Source organism: Leucopleurus acutus, assembly GCF_964270905.1.
Source record: "Leucopleurus acutus genome assembly, chromosome: 18".
In the NCBI taxonomy this organism is placed as follows: domain Eukaryota; kingdom Metazoa; phylum Chordata; class Mammalia; order Artiodactyla; family Delphinidae; genus Leucopleurus; species Leucopleurus acutus.
In genome coordinates this window covers 68467871-68495749 of record NC_139160.1, presented here as the reverse complement: position 1 = coordinate 68495749, position 27879 = coordinate 68467871, and the positions used below count along the sequence as shown (strand labels likewise).

Below are 27879 nucleotides of genomic sequence, written 5' to 3'. Positions count from 1 at the left end.
ATCTTGAGAACGAAAGAAGGAACTGGAGGAATCAGGCTCCCAGACTTCAGACTATACTACAAAGCTACAGTTATCAAGACGGTATGGTACTGGCACAAAAACAGAAAGATAGATCAATGGAACAGGATAGAAAGCCCAGAGATAAACCCACGCACATATGGTCACCTTATCTTTGACAAAGGAGGCAGAAATGTACAGTGGAGAAAGGACAGCCTATTCAATAAGTGGTGCTGGGAAAACTGGACAGCTACATGTAAAAGTATGAAATTAGATCACTCCCTAACACCGTACACAAAAATAAGCTCAAAATGGATTAAAGACCTAAATGTAAGGCCAGAAACTATCAAACTCTTAGAGGAAAACATAGGCAGAACACTCTATGACATAAATCACAGCAAGGTCCTTTTTGACCCACCTCCTAGAGAAATGGAAATAAAAACAAGAGTAAACAAATGGGACCTAATGAAACTTAAAAGCTTTTGCGCAGCAAAGGAAACCATAAAGAAGACCAAAAGACAACCCTCAGAATGGGAGAAAATATTTGCAAATGAAGCAACTGACAAAGGATTGATCTCCAAAATTTATAAGCAGCTCATGCAGCTTAATAACAAAAAAACAAACAACCCAATCCAAAAATGGGCAGAAGACCTAAATAGACATTTCTCCAAAGAAGATATACAGAGTGCCAACAAACACATGAAAGAATGCTCAACATCACTAATCATGAGAGAAATGCAAATCAAAACTACAATGAGATATCATCTCACACCAGTCAGAATGGCCATCATCAAAAAATCTAGAAACAATAAATGCTGGAGAGGGTGTGGAGAAAAGGGAACCCTCTTACACTGTTGGTGGGAATGTAAATTGATACAGCCACTGTGGAGAACAGTATGGAGGTTCCTTAAAAAGCTACAAATAGAACTACCACATGACCCAGCAATCCCACTACTGGGCATATACCCTGAGAAAACCATAATTCAAAAAGAGTCATGTACCAAAATGTTCATTGCAGCTCTATTTACAATAGCCCAGAGATGGAAACAACCTAAGTGTCCATCATCGGATGAATGGATAAAGAAGATGTGGCACATATATACAATGGAATATTACTCAGCCATAAAAAGAGACGAAATTGAGCTATTTGTAATGAGGTGGATAGACCTAGAGTCTGTCATACAGAGTGAAGTAAGTCAGAAAGAGAGAGACAAATACCGTATGCTAACACATATATATGGAATTTAAAAAAAAAAATGTCATGAAAAACCTAGGGATGAAACAGGAATAAAGACACAGACTTACTAGAGAATGGACTTGAGGCTATGGGGAGGGGGAAGGGTAAATGGTGACAAAGCGATAAAGAGGCATGGACATATATACACTACCAAACGTAAGGTAGATAGCTAGTGGGAAGCAGCCGCATAGCACAGGGAGATCAGCTCGGTGCTTTGTGACCGCCTGGAGGGGTGGGATAGAGAGGGTGGGAGGGAGGGAGACGCAAGCGGGAAGAGATATGGGAATATATGTATATATATAACTGATTCATTTTGTTGTGAAGCTGAAACTAACATACCACTGTAAAGCAATTATACTCCAATAAAGATGTTAAAAAAATAAATAAATAAAATAAAATAAAACAATACATAGAAAATCCTAAAGATGCCACCAGAAAACTACCAGAACTAATCAATGAATTTGGTAAAGTTGCAGGATACAAAATGTATGCAGAGAAATCTCTTGCATTCCTATACACTAACAATGAAAGATCAGAAAGAGAAATTAAGGAAATAATCCCATTCACCATTGCAACAAAAAGAATAAAATACATAGGAATAAACCTACCTAAGGAGGCAAAAGACCAGTACTCAGAAAACTATAAAACACTGATGAAAGAAATCAAAGATAATATAAACAGATGGAGAGATATACCATGCTCCCAGATTGGACAAATCAATATTGTAAAAATGACTATACTACCCAAAGCAATCTACAGGTTCAATGCAATCCCTATCAAATTACCAAAGGCATTTTTCACAGAACTAGAACAAGAAATTTTACAATTTGTATGGAAACACAAAAGACTCTGAAGAGCCAAAGCATTTTTAAGAAAAACGGAGTTGGAGGAATCAGGCTCCCTGACTTCAGACTATACTACAGAGCTACAGTAATCAGAACAGTATGGTACTGGCACAAAAACAGAAATATAGATCAATGAAAAAGGATAGAAAGCCCAGAGATAAACGCACACACCTTATCTTTGACAAAGGAGGCAAGAATATACAATGGAGAAAAGACAGCCTCTTCAATGAGTGGTGCTGGGAAAAATGGATAGATACATGTAAAAGAATGAAATCAGAACACACCCTAACAGCATACACAAAAATACACTTCTAAATAACATACACAATAATAAACTCCTTAAAGACCTAAATGTAAGGCCAGACACTATAAAACTCTTAGAGGAAAACGCAGGGAGAACACTCTATGACATAAATCACAGCAAGATCCTTTCTGACCCACCTCCTAGAGTAAGGGAAATAAAAACAAAAATAAACAAATGGGACCTAATGAAACTTAAAAGCTTTTGCACAGCAAAGGAAACCATAAACAAAATGAAAAGACAACCCTTAGAATGGGAGAAATTATTTGCAAATGAATATTCTGCAACTGACAAAGGATTAATCTCGCAAATAGACAAGCAGCTCATGCAGCTCAATATCAAAAAAACCCAATTCAAAAATGGGCAGAAGACCTAAACAGACATTTCTCCAAAGAAGACATACAGATGGCCAACAAATACACAAAAAGATGCTCAATATCACTAATCATTAGAGAAATGCAAATCAAAACCACAATGAGGTATCACCTCACACCATTCAGAATGGCCATTGTCAAAAAATCTAGAAACAACAAATGCTGGAGAGAGTGTGGAGAAAAGGGAAACCCTCCTGCACTGCTGGTGGGAATATAAATTGATAGAGCCACTACGGAGAACAGTATGGAGGTTCCTCAAAAAACTAAAAATAGAACTGCCATATGACCCAGCAATCCCACTACTGGGCATATACCCTGAGAAAACCATAATTCAAACAGACACATGCACCCCAGTGTTCACTGCAGCACTATTTACAATAGCCAGGACATGGAAGTAACCTAAATGTCCATCAACAGATGAATGGATACAGAAGATGTGGCACATATATACAATGGAATATTACTCAGCCATAAAAAGGAACGAAATTGAGTTATCTGTAGTGAGGTGGATGGACCCAGAGTCTGTCATACAGAGTGAAGTAAGTCAGAAAAGAGAAAAGCAAATACTGTACGCTAACACATATATATGGGATTTTAAAAAGCGGTACTGATGAACCTAGTGGCAGGGCAGGAATAAAGATGCAGATGTAGAGAACAGACTTGAGGGCACAGGCAGGGAGGGGAGGCTGGGATGAAGTGAGAGTAGCATTGACATTTATACGCTACCAAATGTAAAATGGATGGCTAGTGGGAAGCTGCTGCATAGCACAAAGAGATCAACTCGATGCTTTGTGATGACCTAGAGGGATGGGATAGGGAGGGTGGGAGGGAGGCTCAAGAAGGAGGGGATATGGGGATATAGGTATACATATAGCTGATTCACTTTGTTGTACAGCAGAAAGTAACACAACATTGTAAAGCATTTACACTCCAATAAAGATGTGAAAAAGAAAGAAAGAGAGGGGAGGGGAGGGGGGAGGGGAGGGGGAGGGGGAGGGGAGGGGGAGGGGAGGGGGGAGGGGAGGGGAGGGGGGGGGAGGGGAGGGGAGGGGAGGGGAGGGGAGGGGAGGGGGGAGGGGAGGGGAGGGGAGGGGGAGGGGAGGGGAAGGGAGGGGGAGGGGAGGGGAGGGGAGGGGGGAGGGGAGGGGAGGGGAGGGGAGGGGAGGGGAGGGGAGGAAGGAAGAGAAAGCAACACTGAAACAGACTAGAAACTCCTAATGGTAATATCCAGATTATGAATGCCCCTTGGTGTTCTTTGCAGCCAAGTTTTTGTCACTTGTTCAGAAAAATGAGTCAAAATCAAAGAAAGGGAACATGCACTGAGTGGCTAACATCTAGCAGATATTTTAATAAACATTAAACTCACTGAATACTCAGAGTAATCCTACAATGGGGATGTTATTAATCATATTTTATAGATGCCAAATCTGAAGTTCAAGGAAGTTAAAATAACTGCTCAAAGTTCCACGGTTAGCAAAGGAGCATATCCAACCCTAGGTCGATCTGATTACCTCAACTGAGCCAGTTTAGATATTTGTTGGTAAATTCATTTGGAGGGAAAATACAATAACAAAGGTCAATATTTTATTGCAAAGCATGGTCACTGTAATAATTGGTGTGGTAATTCCATGATGTCTGGAGTTTTTAACAACGGGTAGAGTATCCATGGATAAGAGAAAGGCTTTGAAAGAAGGGACAGATCCCCCATAGAGCCTGATCCTGCCAGCCCTGCACCTCTAACAGTGAAAATGTGCCTGATAGTGGGGGAAGGAGGAACTGCAGACCCCGTGGGATTGCAAACCACAGCCGGGTCCCAAGGGCAGCAAGAGGGAGGGGAAGGCAACCGCAGTGATTGGCTCACTGAAGAAAATTTCCCAAAGTGAAAGGCGAGAGGCGAAGATTACCTCTGTAACTACTCTCCAGGTATTCTGCGGTGGCCTCAAAAAGGGCTTCATAAAATAAATGAAGAATATAATTCTAAGCAAAGAATATGAGAATCTTAGAATATTAATCGATACCCACAAGCCTCGCCAAAGTATGTGTGTACGTTTTTAGTCTTATTTTTTAAACTTTCCACAAATTTTTCACAGAATAGAAAGCACTGCTTGCAAAGTAAAAGCTACTTTAGATTCTTTTGAAAAGCAAAATGTCTATATTTAAGGGGGAAGGGAGATGGTTTCTTGAGCACCTACCACATGCCAGCCACTGTACTACAGACTTTACATACATTATCTTATTTGATTTTAACAAAACCCTGGAGACTATTATCCCTATGTTATAGATGAGGAAAATGAAGACTCAGAAAAGATAACTAACTGCTACTGCTTTGACAGTCAGCAGTCTCAGGGCTGGTATTTACACTCAAGTCCCTTTGACTCAAGGCCTTTATGCTTTCCTCTGTATGCATTTATATAAAATACTATTACTGCAGTGGCTCAGAGAGGTTAAGTAACTTTTCCAAAGGTTAAGGACTGTATGTCTTCAAAAACTGTTGTTTTAAATACAATGTTACATTATTGTTTCTCTACCACCCCCTTACCTAGCCCCAAACAAAATCCTGTTAGTAAATGCAGACAGTTAATTTTTACATCATTTTTAAAACCGAAGATAATGGAGGAAGAATATGATTGCCTATGTCCCTGTATCCAGTGTGATGGATGTTTCTTTTTTATAAGACAGCCCAGTCTGAAGAATAGAAAATGGTATAACTGTAACATGTTACTTATTATCTTCAAATACTAGAAGTAGGGTTCCCTAACAAATGGTCTTGCAAATTTATATAAAAAATAATTCAGAAATATTCTGTCCCTTGTATTTGAGATTTTCTATTTCCACCAAGATTTGTAAGAAATAAAACACTGCGAAACCACATAACACTGTACTAAAGACGGAACTATTAAAAGAACTCCTGGAGTAAATCACATCCATAAAATTGTTTAAAATTATAATATTTACATAAATGTAACAAGATATTCCTAAGCCACATTTCCATAATTCTCCCAACACGAGGATTTCCACAATACAGTCACAAGTCACAAAACATATATAATCAAGAACACAGATCAATTCCCAATAGTATGTTGGCCCGAATTTCAGTGAAATCTCTTTCTGACTTATTGTGAGCACGGATCAAAATATTTTTTTTAAGAACTGGTTTTAAGCCTTTGTCTATCTTTTTCACATATCTTCAATGGTGGAACATGCCTGACCTTTGAGTTTTAGAAACTGGCACAGTTATATAGAACTGAGTCTGGTGAATAAGATGGGAAAGATCACTTATGGCTTTCACAAGGCAGAAACATAAGCCTGAGACTCTACAGATTCTTGGATGGAATACTGAAACAAGACACCAAAAGAATTTGTGGGATATGTATTTTTCAGTGTGATGTATGGCTCTGGGACAATTTTAAGCTTCAACAGTCTAATTTAACTTGGTCTTTCCATTAAAGGGAAAGAGGAATACGAAGTTAAAGAGTATCTTTTAGGATTTTTATACAAATCAGGATGGTGGAGCAAGAGAAGCTTTTAGAGATGCAAAACCTGTGCCCATGAGCGAATAGCCCCCAAACCCCCTGAAGCACTTTATCCTAAATACAATGAATGACCAGGATTCTGGGAGAGATTACAACCCCCTGAAATGTAGTTAGAATTGTGGGCATGGGCGATAAAAGCTGCCTTGATGATGAAGCATGCCAGACCCTCAGAGGACACACTAACTGGAAAACAGAAGAAAGTGCATTATTTTCAGGGTAAATTCAAGTAGCTCTTCTAATAAAATGTGAAGGTTTATGGATAATTTTTTAGAAAATAGTAGTAGTAGGATACACTTTTTTAAATATATAATTTTACTGTAGAGAATATGTTTTCATTCTTTCAACATATTTACTGAAAGCATACCATGAGCTTACACTGCAGGCAGAGTAAATCAAAATTACAATTACTATGAATTACGGCAACTCTAGTTGATTAGCTCTGCTTTTGTGGTTAATATTATAAGCTTCTAAATCAAACAACTGCCCTATTAACATATTCAGTACGGGTTTTCACCTTACACTGCATTCAGACTTCGGGTTTAGAGAATTTATTTCACAAGTTTATGCCACATTTTCAGTTCACACCTCCCCTAAGCAAAATATGCAAACACACAGCTGCTCTAATAGTCTGACAGAGCAAGATCTACTCCACAGATCTCTGACTTCCACCAATAACCAGCAATGATACAAAAGGACCCTCGTGAAGAAAGCTATGTTTTCTTAATAATAACAGTTGTATAAACATAAGGTCTTCTCAGTTAAAGGGAAACCAACATCAAAAAGCAGTAAAACATAGAACCCTAAACCCCTCTTTCTTTGAAGAAACCCGTTTGAAGCGAGGTGTTTCTAGTTATGGGTGAATGAAATGAGAATTCAGCTGCAACAAACGGACATCCAGTCCTATGAAGGACTAATTAAATCCATCTGAGAAGCTGCATCTAAAACTGTCTCACATGTTTCAAAGTATGCACCAGTCTGCCTTTTGCAAAGCCATCAAAACCTTCAGCCACAAATGACGCACATCGAGGCTCTACAACAATGCTGTTTTTATGGACTACAAAGCTCCATAAAAGGAATGTTAAGAGTTTACACTATTTCATTACTGAAAAATCAGAGTTAGGGCAGAACATGTTTACTTATCACTATCTGAAATTTCTCTCCGGCTTCCAACTCTAGTTTTGTGGATCTTCTCCAAGACCTCAAAAATAAACCAGGAGATGCACCAGTATTTAAAGTGCTTCATATACTTGTTGAGCAGAAGTGGTTAAAAAAAATTAATACAAGAATTAACCACAGTTGCACAGTTACCTTTTTCTTTCTGATACATAAAACCAGGATTTTGATGTTCTGTTCAGATCTTGAGTAGTTAATAAAAGCCAGCAGAAGGAGCGCAAAACTTAAAAAACTCATTGGTTTGACAAAATATTCCATTTAGTAACCATTATTTGGCCTATGAAGTGGTAGAAAAAAAGTTACACTCAGAATTTGGAATATTATCCCAACAGAATGAAACAGTCTTAGTGTCTATGTCTATCTTACCAAGCCTTTCAAACCTTCTATAATTGGTTTTGGGGAGCTCATATAATCATATTGAGGAATCACATTTTTTAAAGTTGTATCATAAATACATATATATATTCTTTTTTCTTAAGGAACACTATTAGATGTGACAGTAGGCAACAAGCTCCCTAAATAGGACAAAGTCAATACTTCAATTTTTTTCAATATATTATAGAGATAAAACTAACACCATCTGCCTAATTGCTAAATTTATGAGTTTCTTCCCATTGCAGAGAGCTCAATATAGAGAGACGGGACTAGCCATCAGGAAACCCAGGGCTTCTGGCTTTGCTCTCTTTGATCACTGAGCAACCCTGGATGAGGCACTCAACCCCCAGGCCTAGTGTGTTCTCTGCTTTTCCACAAGGGGTTGGCCTAGGGGTGCCAAATTCTAATCACTCCTAAAATTCTGTAATTTTTCTTTTTTCTTCAAACATGCACTTATGAAAATACTAAATAGATTCTGTTCGGAAACCTATGTACAGTTATTCACACCACAGAAACATACTAACCCCCCAGTTCTCTGCTACCTTCTTTGTCCCAAGAAAATTCTGGGCATACCATAGCAATTTAGAAAATTAACTCCAACTCAAAGATGTCAGTTCAGAGGAAATTTCATAGCAGAGAAAAAATTCCTGGAAACAAATACACACTGCTACATTACTGACAGAGAAAAAAAACAGTTTAAAAAGAAATACATCTTTTTTTCTCTAAATACTGGTAATATTAAGTGGGTTGTTTTTTTTTTTTTTAGGTAGCAACAAAAAAATTTTAAAGTCATTTTCTCTCTACCAAGAAGAACATGATTTCAACCTCTTAGAGGGTAAATTTAAGGAGCATAGCCAATCTGATTAGTTTCAATTGTGCTCTTAGAAAAAGTTAACCATTAAAGCAAACTCAATATTATACTTGGTCATAGGTAAAAATCAGCACCTTGAATGATACCAAGAGATTAATCAACAGTGGAAACTACAGGTGTAATGACTTCCTGTGAGAAAAAGGAAATAGTGTTAATATGGCATATTATTGTAACAGGAGGGCAACTGGTCCATTCAAATATGTTACCTGCCTACTTAAATTCTGTAACCTATTATTCATATTAGCATTTTACTTTGTCTTTTTCTAAGAGTGAGGAAATCTGAAGTACTGTAAGAATGTATCATTCAACACCTTCTTGTATCCTAACAAATGTTTAGCAGTTTTACAAATCTACATGTACTTCAGTTTTTGGTTTTTCCTCAAAAATGATTAGGTAACATTCTCTAAAAATGTACTTCACACTGATAAAGTTAGAATATAACTCTTATCAGAACAAGTTAACCTCTTAAGTTCAAGTGAACTTTACTAATAACTTCATTGAAAATTTAATGAAATATAAAATTCAAAGAAATATGTTTCAGTGTAAAGATTTTCAAAACTTTCACCCAAAATATGCAGTGGATATTTATCCTGCATTTAACCTACTCATAAAAGTGTTTTGTTTCTTCAAAAGCACACTACTGGTATACTAAGCAACTTTCTTTTTAACAAAAATTAATGTTTTTCAAACCAACTGGTCTCTTGCAAGGAGGTGCACAATAAGACTGCCATCTCCCATCCGCTAAAGGAGGGGCGCAGTCACATGACCTACTTTCACCACTGGAATGCGAGCGGAAGGATGCTGGCTGAAGCTCTAAGAACCAGTCATGACTCCCTATGCTCATTCTTTTCCTTTGTCAGGGCGACTAGCAACAAGGCAGCCTGAGCCTCCTAGTAAGGATGCACCCCAGCAGACACACAAAGGACATCTAACGTGTAAGAAACAAACTTTTGGTGTTTTAAGCCCCTGCAATATTAGGGTGATTGTTACTTGCAGGATCTCCTACCCAACTCCGAATGATAAATGAAGCTGTGTTTTGAGTCACGTTACATCAGTAATGTGGGTTTTTCTTCTTTCCACCAAAGTCCTATGCGAGGAAAAAAAAAAAACTAATGGTATATTAAGATTCATTTGAATCTGTACCTAATGTCAGTAACGTTAAATTGATCCTTTAGAAAATGATCTTTTACAAAACATCTGATCTGCTCATTCCTAGCTCTAGTGGCAGACTAAAGCTTGACAATTAAAACTCAGTTTGCAAATCAAAAATTGACTTTTACTGCTAATAACATTAACCAAAAAGATTTTTCAGCCTATTTACTGCACAGATGAGTACTGTATTTACAAAAAGAATAAAGCTGATTATTTTTTAAGGTCAAACCCAACTTTCTGCACTGTGTTCAAGTTCTAGAGTGTGGAGGACACCACATTCACTGCAAGCAAGCTGTCACCACTCAGCTCATTCTCCCATACGTCCCACAGTCCCACCGTCCCACCGTAGAAGGCGTTCCTCCCTCCCCCTTTTCCTCCCTTCTCCCCCCTCCCTCCCTTTCTTCTTCCCCTCCTCCCACCCCCCTCACTCAACAAATACTTCCTGAGAAGTACAAGGCATAAACAACAAGACAAGGTCCCCATCCTTATAAAGCTTATATTTTAGTGTGAAGAGATGGAAATTAATCAAGTGGGCAAAGAAATAAAGAAAATACAAAGTTTACGATAAATGCAGTGAAGGAATTAAACACTATCATATGATAGCAAGTAACTAAGGGGTCACTTTAGAGACCTAAGATCTGTTCCTGCTCCTCAGGTAAAAACAACAATGAAGACAAAACAAAACAGTAACCATAACCAAAAAACCTCTCAACTTCCCCAGAAACAGTAAGAGAATCTGATTTCAAACATGAGTTTACTAAAAATATGACACAAATTTATTCATTCATAAAGTGATCAAGGTACAGAGTCTATTAATTCTCACAAGATATCAATTTAAGCACAATTCAGGCTTTCTAAAAATCTGTCAATCAACAGTATTCTCTAGACCATACTTGTAAACTGCTCTGATAAGAGATGGCTAGAATAACAAACAACTCAGAACATTAGTACCACACAATAAATGCTGTGTAGCTGACTCTACATTTTAAATCTCTCTACTATCCATCCATTTTTCTCCCACTGCCATAATAACCATAGTTGAGGTTACTAGTACCTCCTACTTGCATTCTGCCTGAGTAGATGCTAACAGGTCTCCTTCACTCTGCCCTCCTCCAAGCTATTCTGCATAATGCAGGCAGATTGATCTTTCTCGCAGGCAACTCTGATCAGTTTCCTGAGGGAAGGCCTCCTCTGGTTCTCCCTGCCCTCCAGATAAATCCAGACCATTTCCACATCCTCAGGTCTCTGCTTGCTTCATTACGGCCTTTTCCTTCACATATCTCCTCTCACCACCCTCCCTCCCTGCCACCAGGTCCCCTACCTTCAAGCTTTCCACATCCCAGCCGCATATCAATGCTTCCAGTTCCTCAGACACCTCACACGATCTTTTAGCCCTTTTTACACTTTGTACATCTGTTTTCAAACTCTGACCCCCACCTAGCCCACCCTCCACCCGCCTTCTGTAGGACTCAGCTTGGCCTTTATTTCCGCCCTAAGGCTGCACACAGCCACCTCCACTTCCAGGTTATGGCTCCCCCAGCTGTTCTCTGCAGTGCCCGCCTCCCCCTGTCATCACTCACTCATTGTTCTACCTGACACAGCCTTTGTCCTTGCCACCCTCCACAGGTGACAAATTCTACAAGGAGTCAGACATCATCTCTTCTGATTATTACTGATTCTCCAGGACCTATGTCATTTGAGGTACTTAATAAACAGCTATTAAACTATGTTACAACTAAATGATAAACATATAGTGGCTACAAATACATTGAAATTCATCTAATGGTCGAGTCACTCAGCAAAGGCACTTTAACTGTTTGCTTCACCATTCATTGTATTCATAAATAAGTTTGAGGGGCCAAAAATATTAGGCCAAAATGAATAAAATAACTTCCAATAAATTTTTGTGGTAGAAATTTTACCCATAACAGACTACTAGACTACTATGGATTATTTATAAGGGCTTATAAAATTGAACTGAACTCAACCTGAATATCTGATGTCAACATTCAAAGTTCTATTCCAAATAAAATTCTTCAGAAAGTGGCTGAAACCAGGCGATAATACTAAAAATCACTTGAAGTCTTAATTATAGTATTTGCCAACCCTAATATGATAACAACTGATACCATTTAGTGATTTTCATTTCCAAAGTAGCTGGCTTTTATAACTCTTTTTTTCTTCATTCAGTCACATAAGAAGTTACTTGACTCTTGAGCACACCATGACTGAGTCATTCAAGAGGGTACAGGGCAACTGTGTACCCAATCAGACAAGCAATTTTCCAGATTACATGAGCAGGAGCCTCACCTCTTTATGAAATGCAGTCCTATGGTTCAAAAGAGCATTACCAGACCCACTGAACAAGGTGGCATTTAAAAAGTAAACAGATCAAGCTGTGCAAGGTTACTCTTCAGACTTGATTCTTCTACAACCTCGTTTATCTGAACCCTTCCTATCAGACATCAAGCTGATCTGGATGAGTTCGCTTTGAAAGGATATTCTTGGGAGTTCCCTGGTGGTCTAGTGGTTGGGACTTGGCGCTTTCACCGCTGTGGCCTGGGGTTCAATCCCTGGTTGGGGAACTGAGATCCCGCAAGCCACACAGAGCAGCCCACACCGCCCCCCTCCCCCGCCAAAAAAGAAAGGATATTCTTTAGCCTGAAGTAAAGAAGTCACATTGAAAAGCAAGTTAGTTTTGGACCTTCTTCCTGAAACCAAGAGGAAGGGAGAATAATTCCATTCTACCAGTGATGTTTCAGGACCAATGAAGTTACTACGAATTCTGGGACACTGAGCAAAGCTTCTGGAATGAGCTCGCACTACCTTTTGCTATTTAGCAAAACATACACGTCTCTAACTCTTCTATGTAGTCATCTCTCTGGCTAGTTTATACACCTAAAGAAGGAAAAATGAGAGGCTACTGGAGGCGTGTTCAAATCTACTCTGACTCAACTTCTTTTCTCCCACCCATGGTACAGTCCATTCTTTGCTTTTTCCAGTTTCTTAATTCAGATTAGATCCACCTCTTAACACAGCCTATTAAGTGATCTCCAGCAACTACCTCCCAGTTCAGTGTGCTAGCTAAAGGAGTTCCAGTAATTGCACTTGAGGTACTTATATGTGTAACACCAGGGTTCTTTGTTCAATGAGCCAGCTGCTCATCTACTTCCCTGGATGGCCCAAGCATTGCAGAAGTTTCGTGGTAGGTGACTAAAATTCCATTATTTCAACAGTCTCATATCTTCCAGACCCTTCCACTGCAAAGTTTTGAAACCCCCTTTTTTGGGGGGGAGGGGGTATTCGGTAATACATATACAGGGTTCAAAATTCAAAAAGTACTAACAAGACATCTATTAATAGTATATGGTATGTATCCTTCTTACGTCTGTCATGGGGTCAGCCATCCAGCTCCCAATTCAAAGGCAACCACAATTATTAGTTTCTTGTGGTTCCTTCCAAAGATATTTTATACACATAACAAGCATAAACATATACATTATTTTTTACACAAATAAAAGTATACTGCTTCTGTCACTTAATATATCAGCACATACGGAACATTCAAATCCTTTTTAATGGCTATACAGTAGTTCAAGAATATGGATGTACTTACACACACTGTAAGTATGTACTATACTTATTTAATTATCCCATTTTGATGGGCATTTCAGTTGTCTCCAGTCTCCTGCTATTACACACAATATACTGCTATGAACATGCTTGTGTATCTCCCACATGTGAATATATCCTGTAGTATAAATTCACTGTCAAATTGTTCTCCATGGAGGCTTTTATCAATTTATACACCTACCAATAATATATGTGGGCCTATTTTCCTACAACCTAATAAAATTAGAAATTATCAAAATTTTCATGTTTGTCAAAATGTAGGTGAAAAACAGTATTTTTTTTTTTTTTTGCGGTACACGGGCCTTTCACTGTTGTGGCCTCTCCCGTTGCGGAGCACAGGCTCCGGACGCGCAGGCCCAGCGGCCATGGCTCACAGGCCCAGCCGCTCCGCGGCATGTGGGATCCTCCCGGACCAGGGCACGAACCCGTGTCCCCTGCATCGGCAGGCGGACTCTCAATTACTGTGCCACCAGGGAAGCCCGAAAAACAGTATTTTAACTTGAATTTCTCTGTATAGTTTAGCACATTTTGTCATTGCGCAGGAGCCATTTATATTTCCTTTGCTACAAATCATCTTTGAACATTTTTTGCCTGGGTGGTTCGTCTTTTTCATATTGATTTGTAAGAGTTCTTTATACACTAAGAACACTCCCCTTCTGTCACTAAAATAAGCTACAAACTTTCCCTCTGGTCTGCTGACTTCTGTATTGGCTTTACTTATGATGGTTTTATAGTTTTAGCAGAAAAATTTAACTTTTCTTTTTAGCATTACCTTGACTTATCTTCTCAGTAATTTTTTTCTCAAATGGACAAGTAATTTTATCAGGAAAACAAATGTTTTTGCCAAAGTGAAAGAATTCCATTTTTATACATTATATGTTTCCATTAAAAAAATCCATTAACAGAAAATATTTTCCTCAAACAGGATAATATTTTTTGTTGTTTTGTCTAGGACAGCTTTAAAGACAGGGGGGAAAAAGGTCCAAGTGAAAAAATTACCTAATAAGAGAAGTAGATAACATGATCATAACACTGAATTACTGTCACAAGAAAAAAAAATGAAATAAATATTTTAAATATAAAATATTGCATAACTTTGAAAACTTGCTTCAATTTTCTATCATTTATCATGCACTATAAGTAAATTTTCTAAATAGGATTACAGTCTTTTATTATAAGCCTCTAACAGTACTATGGTATTCATTTTATTATTATTATTTTTGCCGCTCCGTGTGGCATGTGGGATATTAGCTTCCCAACCAAGGATTGAACCCTTGCCTCCTGCAGTAGAAGTGCGGAGTCCTAACCACTGGACCGTCGGGGAATTCCCCACTCTGGCATTCATTTTAAAATGCTACTACAAAAATGTTCTTTTCTTTTTCTGTTTGCCTACTGTACACTTAAGCCATAGATAAATTTTTATTAGAAAGTCTACCATAGATATAAATGTAATAGTTATCTGACTTTGTTTGCTATTGTCCTTTTTATGTTCAAGAATAAGAGTCTATTCTAAAAATTGACCATAGAGGCAAAGGGACAGATATAATAATGTTTTTTCCCTAAGAAGGGTATTTGAAAATTATTTCTTTAGAAGAACAACCATGATTCTTACCATGTCCCTATACAAATTCCAGTAACTGCATGATTTAGCATTACTCTCTACAAATGGGATAAAAGAAACAGATTATGACGTACAATGCAGATATAAACTCTACTGAAGATACATTTAACGTTCTTTTCATTAATATTTGAAAACATAAAGAAAATGTTAATTTGTGCACAAGATTATTTATTGGTATACGCTAAGTTCATTTAATTCTTCATCTTTATGAAAATGTTACACAAAAATACTTAAATAGCTCTACTTAAAACCACAATTTCAAAATGTTCTCTGAATATCAAAACAAACTCTGGTGCAATGTTTTCTTAGTCAAGAAATCTAGAACAAAATGCATGGTGGTAGAACAAATGGGAAAGGGTTGGCTATATTAGAGAAGGAAAAACCTCAAACAATGCGTATATAATTATTTCTTATTATGCATCCATATGTAATTATTATTTTTTATTCTTATGTTCATCACCATATCCTTTCTTTGAGAAGAAAAATATAGGTTGGTAATTTCAATGATATGACTACTACAAAACATTTCCCTCCCTCCACCACAAGCATCTAAAGTTGAGACAACTTTACATCAACCAAAATGAACGTTATTGAAACAAAATGAAAGCACAAACAAAACCTTTTAGATGCAAAAAATCTTACCTATTTCAAACCTTGTATGGCTCTAAAAAATTATTACTTACTTGGACAAGACTGTAGAATCACCACTAAAAATCAATATTTTGAATTTTAACATAATTTGAAAAATACGTTAACATCTACAAGAGGTAATAAGATACTAAAAATGCTTTCTGACAGTTACTCTTAACCAGTATCTCTAATTGTATATTTTGTAAAACTGTACATTGTGTGTGTAATACTGTGTGATTCATTCATGTCCTTGCAATGCCTTCCATGCTTCCTTTAAATGGTATGACTTGAGCCTCAATGTTCAACAATCACAAAGAAAATTCCTCTCATCACGTGACAAAGCTGTTCTGGCTAGAAGTAAGTGTATTATTCCTTATATTAACAAAGATTTATCCACGTCTGACAGAGCTAATTTTCCATGTCAGTGCTACTATTTCTCAGAATTTTCTCTAGCAAAACTACTTTGTAAAGTTAGATACAGAGAGGTACCAGTTCACAGGCCCTGGAATCATACTGACCTGCGTTTAATCTTAGATTCTACACTCCCAAGCTGTGTGACTTCAGCTACCTTACTTAGTATTTCTGAACCTCAGTTTCCAACTCTTCTGTAAACTAAGGCTAATAACGTCTACCTTGTGGCTTACCACTATCCCATTTAGAACAACATATGTAAAGTGTTTACCACAGTGCTTGAGACAAGGAACATAATAGAACAGACCACAGTAATCAGTTGCCTCATGAAAATACCTTTGAATAGGCTAAAGTAAGTATCAAAACCAATACTACAACTACAGTAAGACAGGGAAATCCTTTTCTCACTCTACTATTTCTGGAAAATAACAATAAAGAAAAATACTCCCATAATAAAAAACTAAAATTATCTATAAAAGATGTCTGATTTTTCAACAAGCTTTGCTCTCCCATGCCACCATGTCCCAATGTTTTTCCTCACCTTCTTATACTCTGATTTAGAGGCAAGTTCTGGCTTATGTATAAATCATGTTCTAAATGGTTATTCATTAGTCATCTCTGCCATCTAGAACTTCTTCATCTCCTCCTACATCTTTTCTCTCCCCCAGGCAGCTGAGTCCTTAGCTCTCTCTTTCTCACGGATTTAATTATTAATTAGTTGAAGGCACCTCCATTAAAGCATTTATCTCTGTATTTTAATCACTTTCAAGTCTCCTTTACCATCATAAGCAGAGACTGTTTACGTGGATATCTCTAAGGTAAACTGCCATTAATTCATCTTCCCCCCCCGCCCAACGCAATACCATGTTCATATTAGCAAATTTTCACTGCTTCCTTGGGATGGATATCTAGATGTAGAATTACTAGACTGGAGAATATCAATGTTATCAATTTATTTTCAGAAAGGGTAAACAAACATATACTATTTAATTTGTCTTTTAGTTGCTGACATCTAGCCCGATAACTATTATTTGGAAAGATTATTATTTGAAATATTATTTAAAAGGTAAAATATATCCACCACAGTAACAAGGATATAAATAAGTCTAAAAATACTTACTTAAATATTCATGATAAAATACTCATGAGAGAACCGAGTCAAGGTTCTGGATAACCCAGATGTTTAACCTTTTGAGGAAATGCGAGATTGTTTTCCAAAGTGGTTGTACCATTTTACACTCCCACCAACGGTGTATGAGGGCTCCAATTTCTCTACATCCTCATCAGTATTTGTTATTATCTGACTTTCTTATTATAGCCATTCTAGTGGGTGTGAGGTGATATCTCATTGTGGTTTTGACTTGCATTTCCCTGACGACTAATGATTTTGAGCACCTGTGCATTTGCTTATTGGCAACTGGATATTTTCTTTCAGAAATGTCTGTTTAGGTTCTTTGCCCATTTTTATATTGGGTTGTCTTTATTATTAAGTTTTAAGTGTTCTTTAAGTACTTTAAATACAAGTGCTTCACTGGATATATGATTTGCAAATATTTTTTCCCATTCTGTGGTTTGTCTTTTCAATTTCTTGTTAGTATCCTTTGAAGCAAAGTTTTAAATTTTGACAAAGATCAATTTATCTATTTTTTTCTTTTATTGCTTATGTTTTTGGTGTCAAATCTAAGAAACCAGTGCCACATGCAAGGTCATGAAGATGTACCCCTATGTTTTCTTCTAAGTTTTGTTGCTCTATTTACATCATTTATCCATTTGGGGTTAATGGTTTTTTTTGGGGGGGGCGCTGTGTTGGGTCTTAGTTGCACCACGCAGAATATTCACTGAAGCATGCGGGATCTTTTGTTGCGGCATGCAGGCTTCTCCCTAGTTGTGGCATGTGGGTTTTCTCTTCTCTAGTTGTGGAGTGCGGGCTCCAGAGCACGTGGGCTCTTTAGTTTGTGGCACGCGGGCTCTCTCGTTGAGGTGCGCGAGCTCAGTAGTTGTGGAGCGCAGGTTCAGCTGCCCCGTGGCGTGTGGGATCTTAGTCCCCCAACCAGGGATTGAACCTGCACCCCCCGCATTGGAAGGCGGATTCTTTACCACTGGACCACCAGGGAAGTCCCTTGGGTTAATTTTTTTATATTAACTCACTACGGGTAGGGACCCAACTTCATTTTTCTACATATGGATACCCAATTGTTCCAGCACCATTTGTTGAAAAGATTATACTTTCCCCACTGAATTCTTTTGGCACCTTCGTCAAAAATCACTTGACCATACATGTATGGATTTGCTTCTGGATTCTCATTTTTATTCTATTGATCTGTATGTTTCTTTACACAAATACTACACTGTCTTGATTTCAAGACTATTTTGTAATAAGTTTTGAAAGGGGGAACTAAGTTCTCCAACTTTGTTCTTTTTTTTCAAGATTATTTTGGATATTCTGGACTTCTTACATTTCTATTTGAATGTTAAGAGTATCACCTTGCCAATTTCTGACAAAAATAAAGCTTGGATTCTGATAGGAATTACACTGAATCTGTAGGCCAATTTGGGAAGTACTGCCATCTTAATATTTAGTCATTTAATTCATGAATATGAAATGTTCTCTATTTATTTGGATCTGATTTTTCAATAGTTTGTAGTTTTCACAGTATAGGTTTTGCATTTTTTTGGTTAAATTTACTCCTAAGTATTTTATTCTTTTGATGCTCTTGTTAATGAAATGGTTTCCATATTTTATTTTTGGATGGTTCACTGAAAGTGCATAGAAATACACTTGATTTTTATATATTTATTTTGTATCCTGTACCCTTGCTAAATTTGTTTACTATTTGTAGTAGTTTCTTAATGGGTTTCATAGAATTTTCGACATACAACAACATATACTCTGCATAGATTTTTTTATAATATTCAGCAATTATAGTTGGTTTGCTGCTGTTCCAGAAGTGAATCTTTGCCCTTTAACTTTTTTTTTTAATTTATTTTTGGCTGCCCTGGGTCTTTGTTGCTGCGCACAGGCTTTCTCTCTAGCTGCTGAGAGCAGGGGCTACTCTTCGTTGCGGTGTGCGGGCTTCTCATTGCAGTGGCTTCTCTTGTTGTGGTGCATGGGCTCTAGGCATGCGGGCTTCAGTAGTTGTGGCGCACGGGCTCACAAGTTGTGGCTCACAGGCTCTAGAGTACAGGCTCATCAGTTGTGGCGCACGGACTTAGCTGCTCCACGGCATGTGGGATCTTCCAGGGCCAGGGATTGAACCCATGTCCCCTGCATTGGCAGGCAGATTCTTAACCACTACACCACCAGGGAAGTCCCGCCATTTAACTTCTAATATAAATTTTACCAATACAAAACGTACTTGATGTTGAAAGAATGAAAGGATTGTGACTGTAATTTAAAATGGTAGCAAAGCTTTATGCCTACCAAAAAGTTACCTTTTGACCTTTCTATAAGAAGCAAAAAAAAGAAACAAGAAAAAAAATATTTAGGAAAATAAACTGAGTTTTTTAAAAGCCAAAGTATTATTTTCCTTGACCTTAATACTAAATGTTATTTTAGATCATTTAGATTTTTCTTCATAACCATTAGTACAAAAATTACATTGATATGCCAAAATTCAATAGTCTAAAGATTCTGATTATTCTTAAGAAGCAGTTTACAAGGTCCATAGAAAAATGTCTATCAGGGCTTCCCTGGTGGCGCAGTGGTTGAGAGTCCGCCTGCCGATGCAGGGGACATGGGTTTGTGCCCCGGTCCGGGAAGATCCCACATGCCGCGGAGCAGCTGGGCCCGTGAGCCATGGCCGCTGAGCCTGCGCGTCCGGAGCCTGTGCTCCGCAACAGGAGAGGCCACAACAGTGAGAGGCCCGCGTACCGCAAAAAAAGAAAAATGTCTATCAGTGGATCACTGTAATGAAGAATATCTAATTCAATATTGAGGATCATATATAACTTTTTTCTAGTTTATTAGTAGTTAACATGAAATATTGGACAAAAATTTTTTTCAGTGCATGTACAGTGCTCATTTTTTCATCCTTGGGAAGGCCAAATTCCTAAGCTAATTTTCTTCACATCAAGAGTACTCTGACATTTTTCTTCAAAGTGAATTGTCTTCAATATGAATCTAGTCCATCATCTTTAAGATAAACACATTATTCTTTTCTTTTATCCTGAACTATTTTGAGCAGTTTTGTGTTATGCAGAATAAAAGAGAAGTGGAAAACATCTTGGGAATCCAGAAGGGAATCATGAAAATATTATAGATAAAAAATCAAATTATTTTTTACATTTATGAGTTTATCATTTTAATAAGCTACATAATATTTCAACTTTGTATTTACCAGGTCGTATACTTCTTAATTCTGCTATTCATTCTGACACTTGTATTCAGTTAGAATAAAAACCTAAAACACATAAAATACTTTATCTTCTACTGCTTCTTCATTGCTTTCTTTATTTCCCCAAATTTTCATCCTCCCTACTTTAAAACTTTTTTCACTAAAATACTAATTTGCATTGGTTTGTATCAAATTTGTAATGAATTGTGACAAAAGGTGTCAGAATTTTCTTCCTTTTAAAGGCTAAATAATATTTCATTTCATGTATATAACATATTTTATTTACCCATTCACTTGTCACTGGACCTTTGGCTTGCTTCCACCTCTTGGCTATTGTGAATAAGGCTGCTAAACATGAGTGTGCAAATATCTCTTTAAGACCCCGCTTTCAATTTTTTGGATAAACACCTAGCAGTGGAATTGCTGGATCATATGATAGCTCTACTTTTAATTTTTTTGAAGAACCACAATACTGTCTTCCACAGCAGCTGCACCAAGAGTGCACAAGGGTTCCAGTTTCTCTCCTCCTCACCAGCACTTATTATTTTCTGGAGTTTTTGTGGGGTTTTTTTCCTTCTTTTTTTAATGGTGGCCATCCTAACTGCTGTGAGTTATCTTCAATTATAGTTTTGATTTGTGTTTCCTTAATGATCAGCAATGTTGAGCATCTTTTCATGTGCTTGTTGGCCATCTGTATATCTTCTTTGGAGAAATGTCTATTCAAGTCCGTTGCCCATTTTTAAATCAGGTTGTTTCTTCGGCTGTTGAGTTCTTTATATATTCTGAATAATATGGAAATATATCACATATATGCAAATATTTTCTCCCATTCCATGGATTGCCTTTTCACTCGCTGCCTTTGATGCACAAAAGTTTTAAATTTTGATGTAGTCTAACTTAAGTATTTTTCTTTTGCTGCCTATGCTTTTGATGTCATACCCAAGAAATTATCATCAAATCCAACATCATGAGGATTTTCTCCTATTTTCTTCTAAGAGTTTTACAGCTTTAGCTTTTACATTTAGGTCTTCAATAGATTTTGAGTTAATTTTGCATGAGGTGTAAGGTAAGGGTCCAACTTCATTCTTTTGCATGTGGATATCCACTTTTCCCAGTACTATTTGTTGAAAAGACTGTCCTTTCCTTATGGAATGGTCTTGGCACTCCTGTCAAAAATCACTTGATTATAGGGACTTCCCTGGTGGCACAGTGGTTAAGAATCTGCCTGCCAATGCAGGGGACAAGGGTTCGAGCCCTGGTCTGGGAAGATCCCACATGCCGCAGAGCAACTAAGCCTGTGCGCCACAACTACTGAGCCTGCACTCTAGAGCTGGTGCTCCACAACAAAAGAAGGCACCACAATGAGAAGCTCTCGCACCGCAACAAAGAGCAGCCCCTGCTCGCCGCAACTAGAGAAAAGCCCGCACACAGCAACAAAAACCCAATGCAGCCAAAAATAATAAATAAGTAAATAAATAAATTTATTTTTAAAAAATCACTTGATTATATATCCAAGGGTTTATTTCTGGCTCTCAATTCTATTCTGTTGGTCTATGTGTCTGTCTTACTAGTATACCACGGTTTTGATTACCACAGTTTTGTAATAAATTTTGAAATCAGGAAGTGTGAGCTCTCCAACTTTGTTCTTCTTTTTCAAAATTGTTTTAACTATTTGGGGTCCCTTGAGATTCCATATGAATTTCTGGATTTTTCTTCTATTTCTGCAAAAACTCAGCTGGGATTTTAATAGGGATGACACTGAATCTGTAGATCGCTTTGGATAATATTAACATTTATAGCAACATTAAGTCTTCCAATACATGAACATGAGATGGCTTTCCATTTATCTGTGTCCTCTTTCTTTCAGCAACATTTTGTTGTTTCCAGTGTACAAGTCTTTGTCCTCTACGCTTAAGTTTATTCCTAAGTAATCTTATTCTTTTTGGTGCTATTGTAAATTGAACTATTTTTGCTTTGTGTATTTTTAAATCTTACATAAATGGTATCATTAAGTATATATATTTTTCACAATTTTCTTTTTCACTATGATTATGGTACGTGAAATGTTTCACTATTATTATGGCACACTGAAGTGTAACAACATGTACAAGAAAGAAACATGATACCTTCAGGACAGCTGTCACCGCTAGGGAGGAAGAGGCAGATGGGATGATGTAAAGAAGAGATTTAGCTGTATCTAGGGGTGTTTTTCTGTTGTAATAGGAGACCTATAGAGCAGATTTGTACATTTACTATATTTTCCTCATTTGAAATACCTTATAATTTTTAAGAAGTTTTTAATAAAAGAACTTTAGAAAACATGAACACATTACTGTGAGGTAAACAAATGTGTACTACCTCTTGGGTCATTAACCTGGACTGTCACCTCTAGATTGATTAATTTTCTGTTGATGTGGCAGAGGGTGACACTATTCAGCTTGTATCCTTTCATAGTACTGATGTCAAATGAAGCTCAGTCCAAATACAGTTAGGAAAAAGGGCTATACTATCAGTAATACTCCATTTTTATTAGGTTTGATGCTTCTGATAGTAGCTAAGCCAATACATACAGGAAGTAGTTTTTGATACTATATATCAAGGTGGATATTTTCCAGGGAAATTTTTAATGCATTAATTTTGATGTGTTTTTTAAATAAACCTACTTTCTTCATGAGCTAAAATGTAAAACGGGGGTAATTCTACAGGAAAAATTCAAAAGACACCACTTGAGCTGTCAAGCCAATGGTCTCTAGCTTTCCAACACGGAATCTGAAACAAGCCCAAAGAAATAACAGCTCTAAGAAGTAATCTGGGCAGTTTTCTTATTAAGGCAAGGCACTGCTTAGAGAAACATTGTATCAGAGTATCAGATTAAGAATAACACTTCAGTGGTGACTCAGTACAGAACTGAAAATTATGCTAAAGTCTACATTTTTGTAGAGTTAACCTTCCCTGAGGAAAATGCTACACTATAATATTTTTTACTATTCAATACATATAATTTGTTACTCAACCTGATGTACAGTTAAGTGTCCACTTACAAAGCTATTTTTTAAAATAATCAGATAGAAAGGAGGAACATAAAGAATCACATAAATTCACACAAAATGTATCATAAGACCACTGTTTAACTCTATCATAGTTTTCGTTTTAAGACAGTTGAGCGAAATATCTTTTAAGTAACAAATGCTTTAGCAATTTTGGCATACAGAATGAATCATAAAATTTAAAGACAACCAAGGAGACCACCCTTAATTCAGGAATTAATCTCATTTACTTGTGACTCTGATGATCACATAGAATGTCACCTTCTCCAGTGTAACAGCCTCATACTTAACCTAGCACACGGTAGGCATGTAATAAGTATTTGCTGAATAAATGAATTCTCATTAATCCTTGATGCAGTGTTTTCTACCTGGGATCAAGAATCTGCCATATACTTCGAGCCTCTCTGGGTGTTGTTTCAATGAAATTATATTATTTTGATTTTCATATCCTGCTTAAATCTTTTGATGAAAAGTCATTTTCCCCCCAATAATATGACATTTCAATGCAACTTAGCCATGAGAGGAGAAATGTAGATTAATATTCATTATACTAACTTATATACTACATATAATGAACATATAATATTCATTATACTAACTATATAACTATATAGCAGCTTCTGTGAGTTCATGCTGAAAGTATAAAAGGACCCAAGTTATAATAGTAACTCTTGGGAATTTCCTGGTGGTCCAGTGGTTAGGACTTGGCACTTTCACTGCTGGGGCCCAGGTTCAATCCCTGCGGGGAACTAATATCCCACAAGCCGTGTGGCCCAAATAAATAAATAAATAAATAAATAAAAATAAAACAGTAACTCCTCATGGTATTTTTCTGGCAATCTTAAACCACAGAATTTAAACATGTCATTCATACCACAGAAGATCAATCTTAAACTAAAGCAGTTCTGTCATGGATACTATCCAAGGCATTTAAGTTCTTCTAGACAAAAGGAATGTCACTGTCAGGTAAATTTAGCCTAAAGAATGTCTCACAACATGAAATCTCAAGAAAATGTTATATGAGGCTTCAGATTACTTGTTTTAAAAGAAACACAGGGCTTCCCTGGTGGCACAGTGGTTGAGAGTCCGCCTGCCGATGCAGGGGACACGGGTTCGTGTCCCGGTCCGGGAAGATCCCACATGCCGCGGAGTGGCTGGGCCCGTGAGCCATGGCCGTGGAGCCTGAGCATCCAGAGCCTGTGCTCCGCAACGGGAGAGGCCACAACAGTGAGAGGCCCCCGTACCAAAAAAAAAAAAAAAAAGAAACACAGCTATCATACATTTGGAATTATCATTAAAGATGCTCTTCTCTATAACAAAGGCAAAAGTATTACTTTTCAATAACAAAAGAAAAATGAATCAGGTGTCAGGAAGTGGGTTTAGAATGTGCCTAAGTCTGGGAATACATTTCCTCTTTAACATAAGAGACAAAAATTTCCATTTACATTCAGCTTCCTAAAGAAGATGAAACAGATACATAGCTATGTCGTAGATTCAAAAGATGAGACTCATGGAATATGTTAAAAATTGTTTTAAATATTCACAGGTAATTTCAAGATTATCAAAAATAAAACTCACAGAGAATGTTGGCCCACTGTTGGATGCTACGACAGTATAAACTTCATCATGCAATTTTACTGAGAGCTCCCAGTTGGCCACTTGTGGTTTTACAATAGGCACTCTGAAGTAGAAAGAAAAGAAAGAAAAAGAGTGAGTAATTTTATATTATCCTCTCTCAGTAAACTGATTTTCCTTTGACATTAAGTGTGCAGAGTAAAACCGCCAAACACTGCATTTCAGAACATTCTATTCTTGGAAACAAGCTTTAACATGGAAACTAGAGAGATTAAAACCAAAAAAGAACACACACACACACACAGACACTCCAAAGACAACAGCAGTCATTCTGAAATAATTGTGGTACCATCACCTCGTCTATGAATTTGAGCTGCTTAATTTTGACAGTCCTTCAAAAATTAACCTCCTTTAAGCAATGTTAATTTCTTTTCAATATCTGGTCATTGTTCAAGACTGTTTTTAAAACCTTACAATGCTAATCTTTTCTTTTTTTCAGGTTGAGTTGTAATTCGTATGCAAAAAACTGCACATGTATACAATTTGATGCATTTGGACATATTTATTCACTCATGTTACCATCACCACAATCAAGGTAATAAACATATCCATCACCTCCAAAAGTTTCCTTGTGTCCAACTGTTTTGTTTCAGTTTCTTGTTTGTTTGTTTGTCTGGGTGAGAAAACAACATCAGTGATGCTAGTCTTAACACACAGGTCTTTTCCTGTGAATGATCAATATTACGTGCTCCAGAAAAATTGGGACAAGCAGCCAACAAAAAACATTTTTGGAATACAAATGTTTCTCCCCAATTTTTAAAGTAACAAAATTTTAATGATTTCTGAATTAACCTAATTTAAGTATGGCATATTTACATTATTTATAGTTGTGAAGTAATACTGACTAAGCACTAAACATGCAGTATCAAGACTCTGGCTTAATTCTTAGTTCTAAAAAAATGTTGCAGGCTACGTTTTAATATAACACCCCCCTGAATTTCAAACGAGTCTGTGTAGTCAATAAAAAAAAGTCATAGTCAAAACATTATGATTAGAATCAAATCACCTCTAGTCACGATGTCTAATGGAGGATGATTAATAAGTTTAGGTGAATATTTGTATTCAGCACACTACTTACTGAATTATTTTCTGAAGATGAAGAAAATGTTTTTAATACTACACAGATAAAAATTAAAGTTTAAAAAATGCATAAACAAATCAAGACTAATGCACACTGTAGGTCTGGAAGATTCTTTTTTGGCAATTTGAAGAGGATTGTTTCAGAGGACAGAGCTTCATGCATGAGAGCTTGAAAGAACAACAAGGGAGGAGAGAAGAGGGACAGGAAGTGGGGGGAGAGAGAGAGGGAGAAGGCATATGGGGCAGAGAGGAGGGAAAAGAGGAGGAGGGTGACTCTGCGATCCAGGTTGGCCTCTGTTGGCATCTTGTCCACAGGGCATTTGTTTGTTCATGTTTGTCTCCCCCATTGGCCTGTGAGCTCCTAAAAGCCCAAGATCATGCCTTATTTTATATCCCCAAACCTCAGCACAGGCTGGGGAGAAAGGGCTGAGGGGAAAGTGGGAAAGAAGCAGTGGAGCATCCACTAGGTGCCAAGCCCCTCACAGGAGACACCGTGTCTCCCCAGGGACACATTGTGAGCCACTGAAGGAGAGAGAGCCTTGAGCTCCCAGGCTCCCCCGGGCTGCCTGGGACTGTGTGGATGACCTCACTATGCTCACCTGGTACAACTTCAAATGAGGTTAACACCCCATCCTCTCAGGAGTACTGCGATGACAGAAACAACCTCATGGCTAGATTACTGTGCAGCCTGGCTTTCTGGACTCTGCTATCCTCGATAATTAGATCACTCTCCTGTTCAAGACTGTTCCGTGGTTTTCTATTTTACACCAGGTTAAACCTTAATTAATCAACCTATCATTCAAGTTTCTTAAAAAATAAGTCCCCACTCTTTGCATTTCATTTTATTTCTGATTATTCTCTGACTTGTACATCCGGCTGGGCCAAGGCCTGAAATTCCTTCACAAACCGAACTGAGCCAAGATGTCATGAGTGGGGTAACCAAGCACAGTGGCTACAAGCTCAGGCGCCAATGACTTGCCGAAGTTGGCAGAAAACCCAGCTCCGTCATTAATCAGCTCTGACCTTGAGCAAAAGTCTGTTTCCTTATGTATAAAATTAAGATATAATAGCGTCTGCATCATAGTGATGTACTGAGGATAAAATTAAATAATGCATATAAGTGTTCATTTTTATTACGATGATATACTCCTATACTCTTGTTCTCCCCCATAACTGAAATCCCATTAAGGAAACTTTAGATTCCTTCTCTCTGCTTCTCAAACTAACAGATTTTTCAAAAAGAATATTTATCTTCCTCACCTAATTATAGTACAAACTTCAGTGATCTCCCTTCTATTTAACCTCTAGTATACGCTTAATACTTTTCACAATTCAGTGGCCCAATAAGTCTTTCAAGTAAATGTGGAGCCCAATTTCCCAAGAGGTTTCTTGGGAAGTTGTTGATCCTGACATCCTGTTCAAAAGCAGAACACATTTTCCCACAGAAAGCAATCTTACAGATGGTGGCGAGATGTAGTCGCCACTCTTTGGAACCTAACTACTATTTATTTTTCCACTGTTTTATTTTGATCCACATCTGTTTCATATGTGTTAGAACCTGCCCCAAGAGGACCTGTAGGGAGAGCATAGGCTCTTCTGAGTTGAAATGCTGAGGTCTGATCTCAGCCCG

At 37.5% G+C, this 27879-nt stretch overlaps 1 protein-coding gene and 1 long non-coding RNA gene across 2 annotated transcripts in view; one reads left to right on the top strand and one right to left on the bottom strand.

The window, feature by feature from the left end:
* PCCA (propionyl-CoA carboxylase subunit alpha) overlaps window positions 1–27879 on the bottom strand; it is a 364039-nt gene that overhangs the window by 104815 nt on the left and 231345 nt on the right. Inside the window, exon 19 of the mRNA XM_082859189.1 lies at window positions 25113–25215. Within this exon, the coding sequence (XP_082715315.1) occupies window positions 25113–25215 (103 nt within the window). The remainder of the gene's footprint in view (window positions 1–25112; window positions 25216–27879) is intronic.
* Window positions 22086–24800, top strand: LOC309974521. Its single transcript, XR_014326888.1, has 2 exons — window positions 22086–24600; window positions 24729–24800. It is a non-coding gene; the product is annotated as an uncharacterized lncRNA (long non-coding RNA).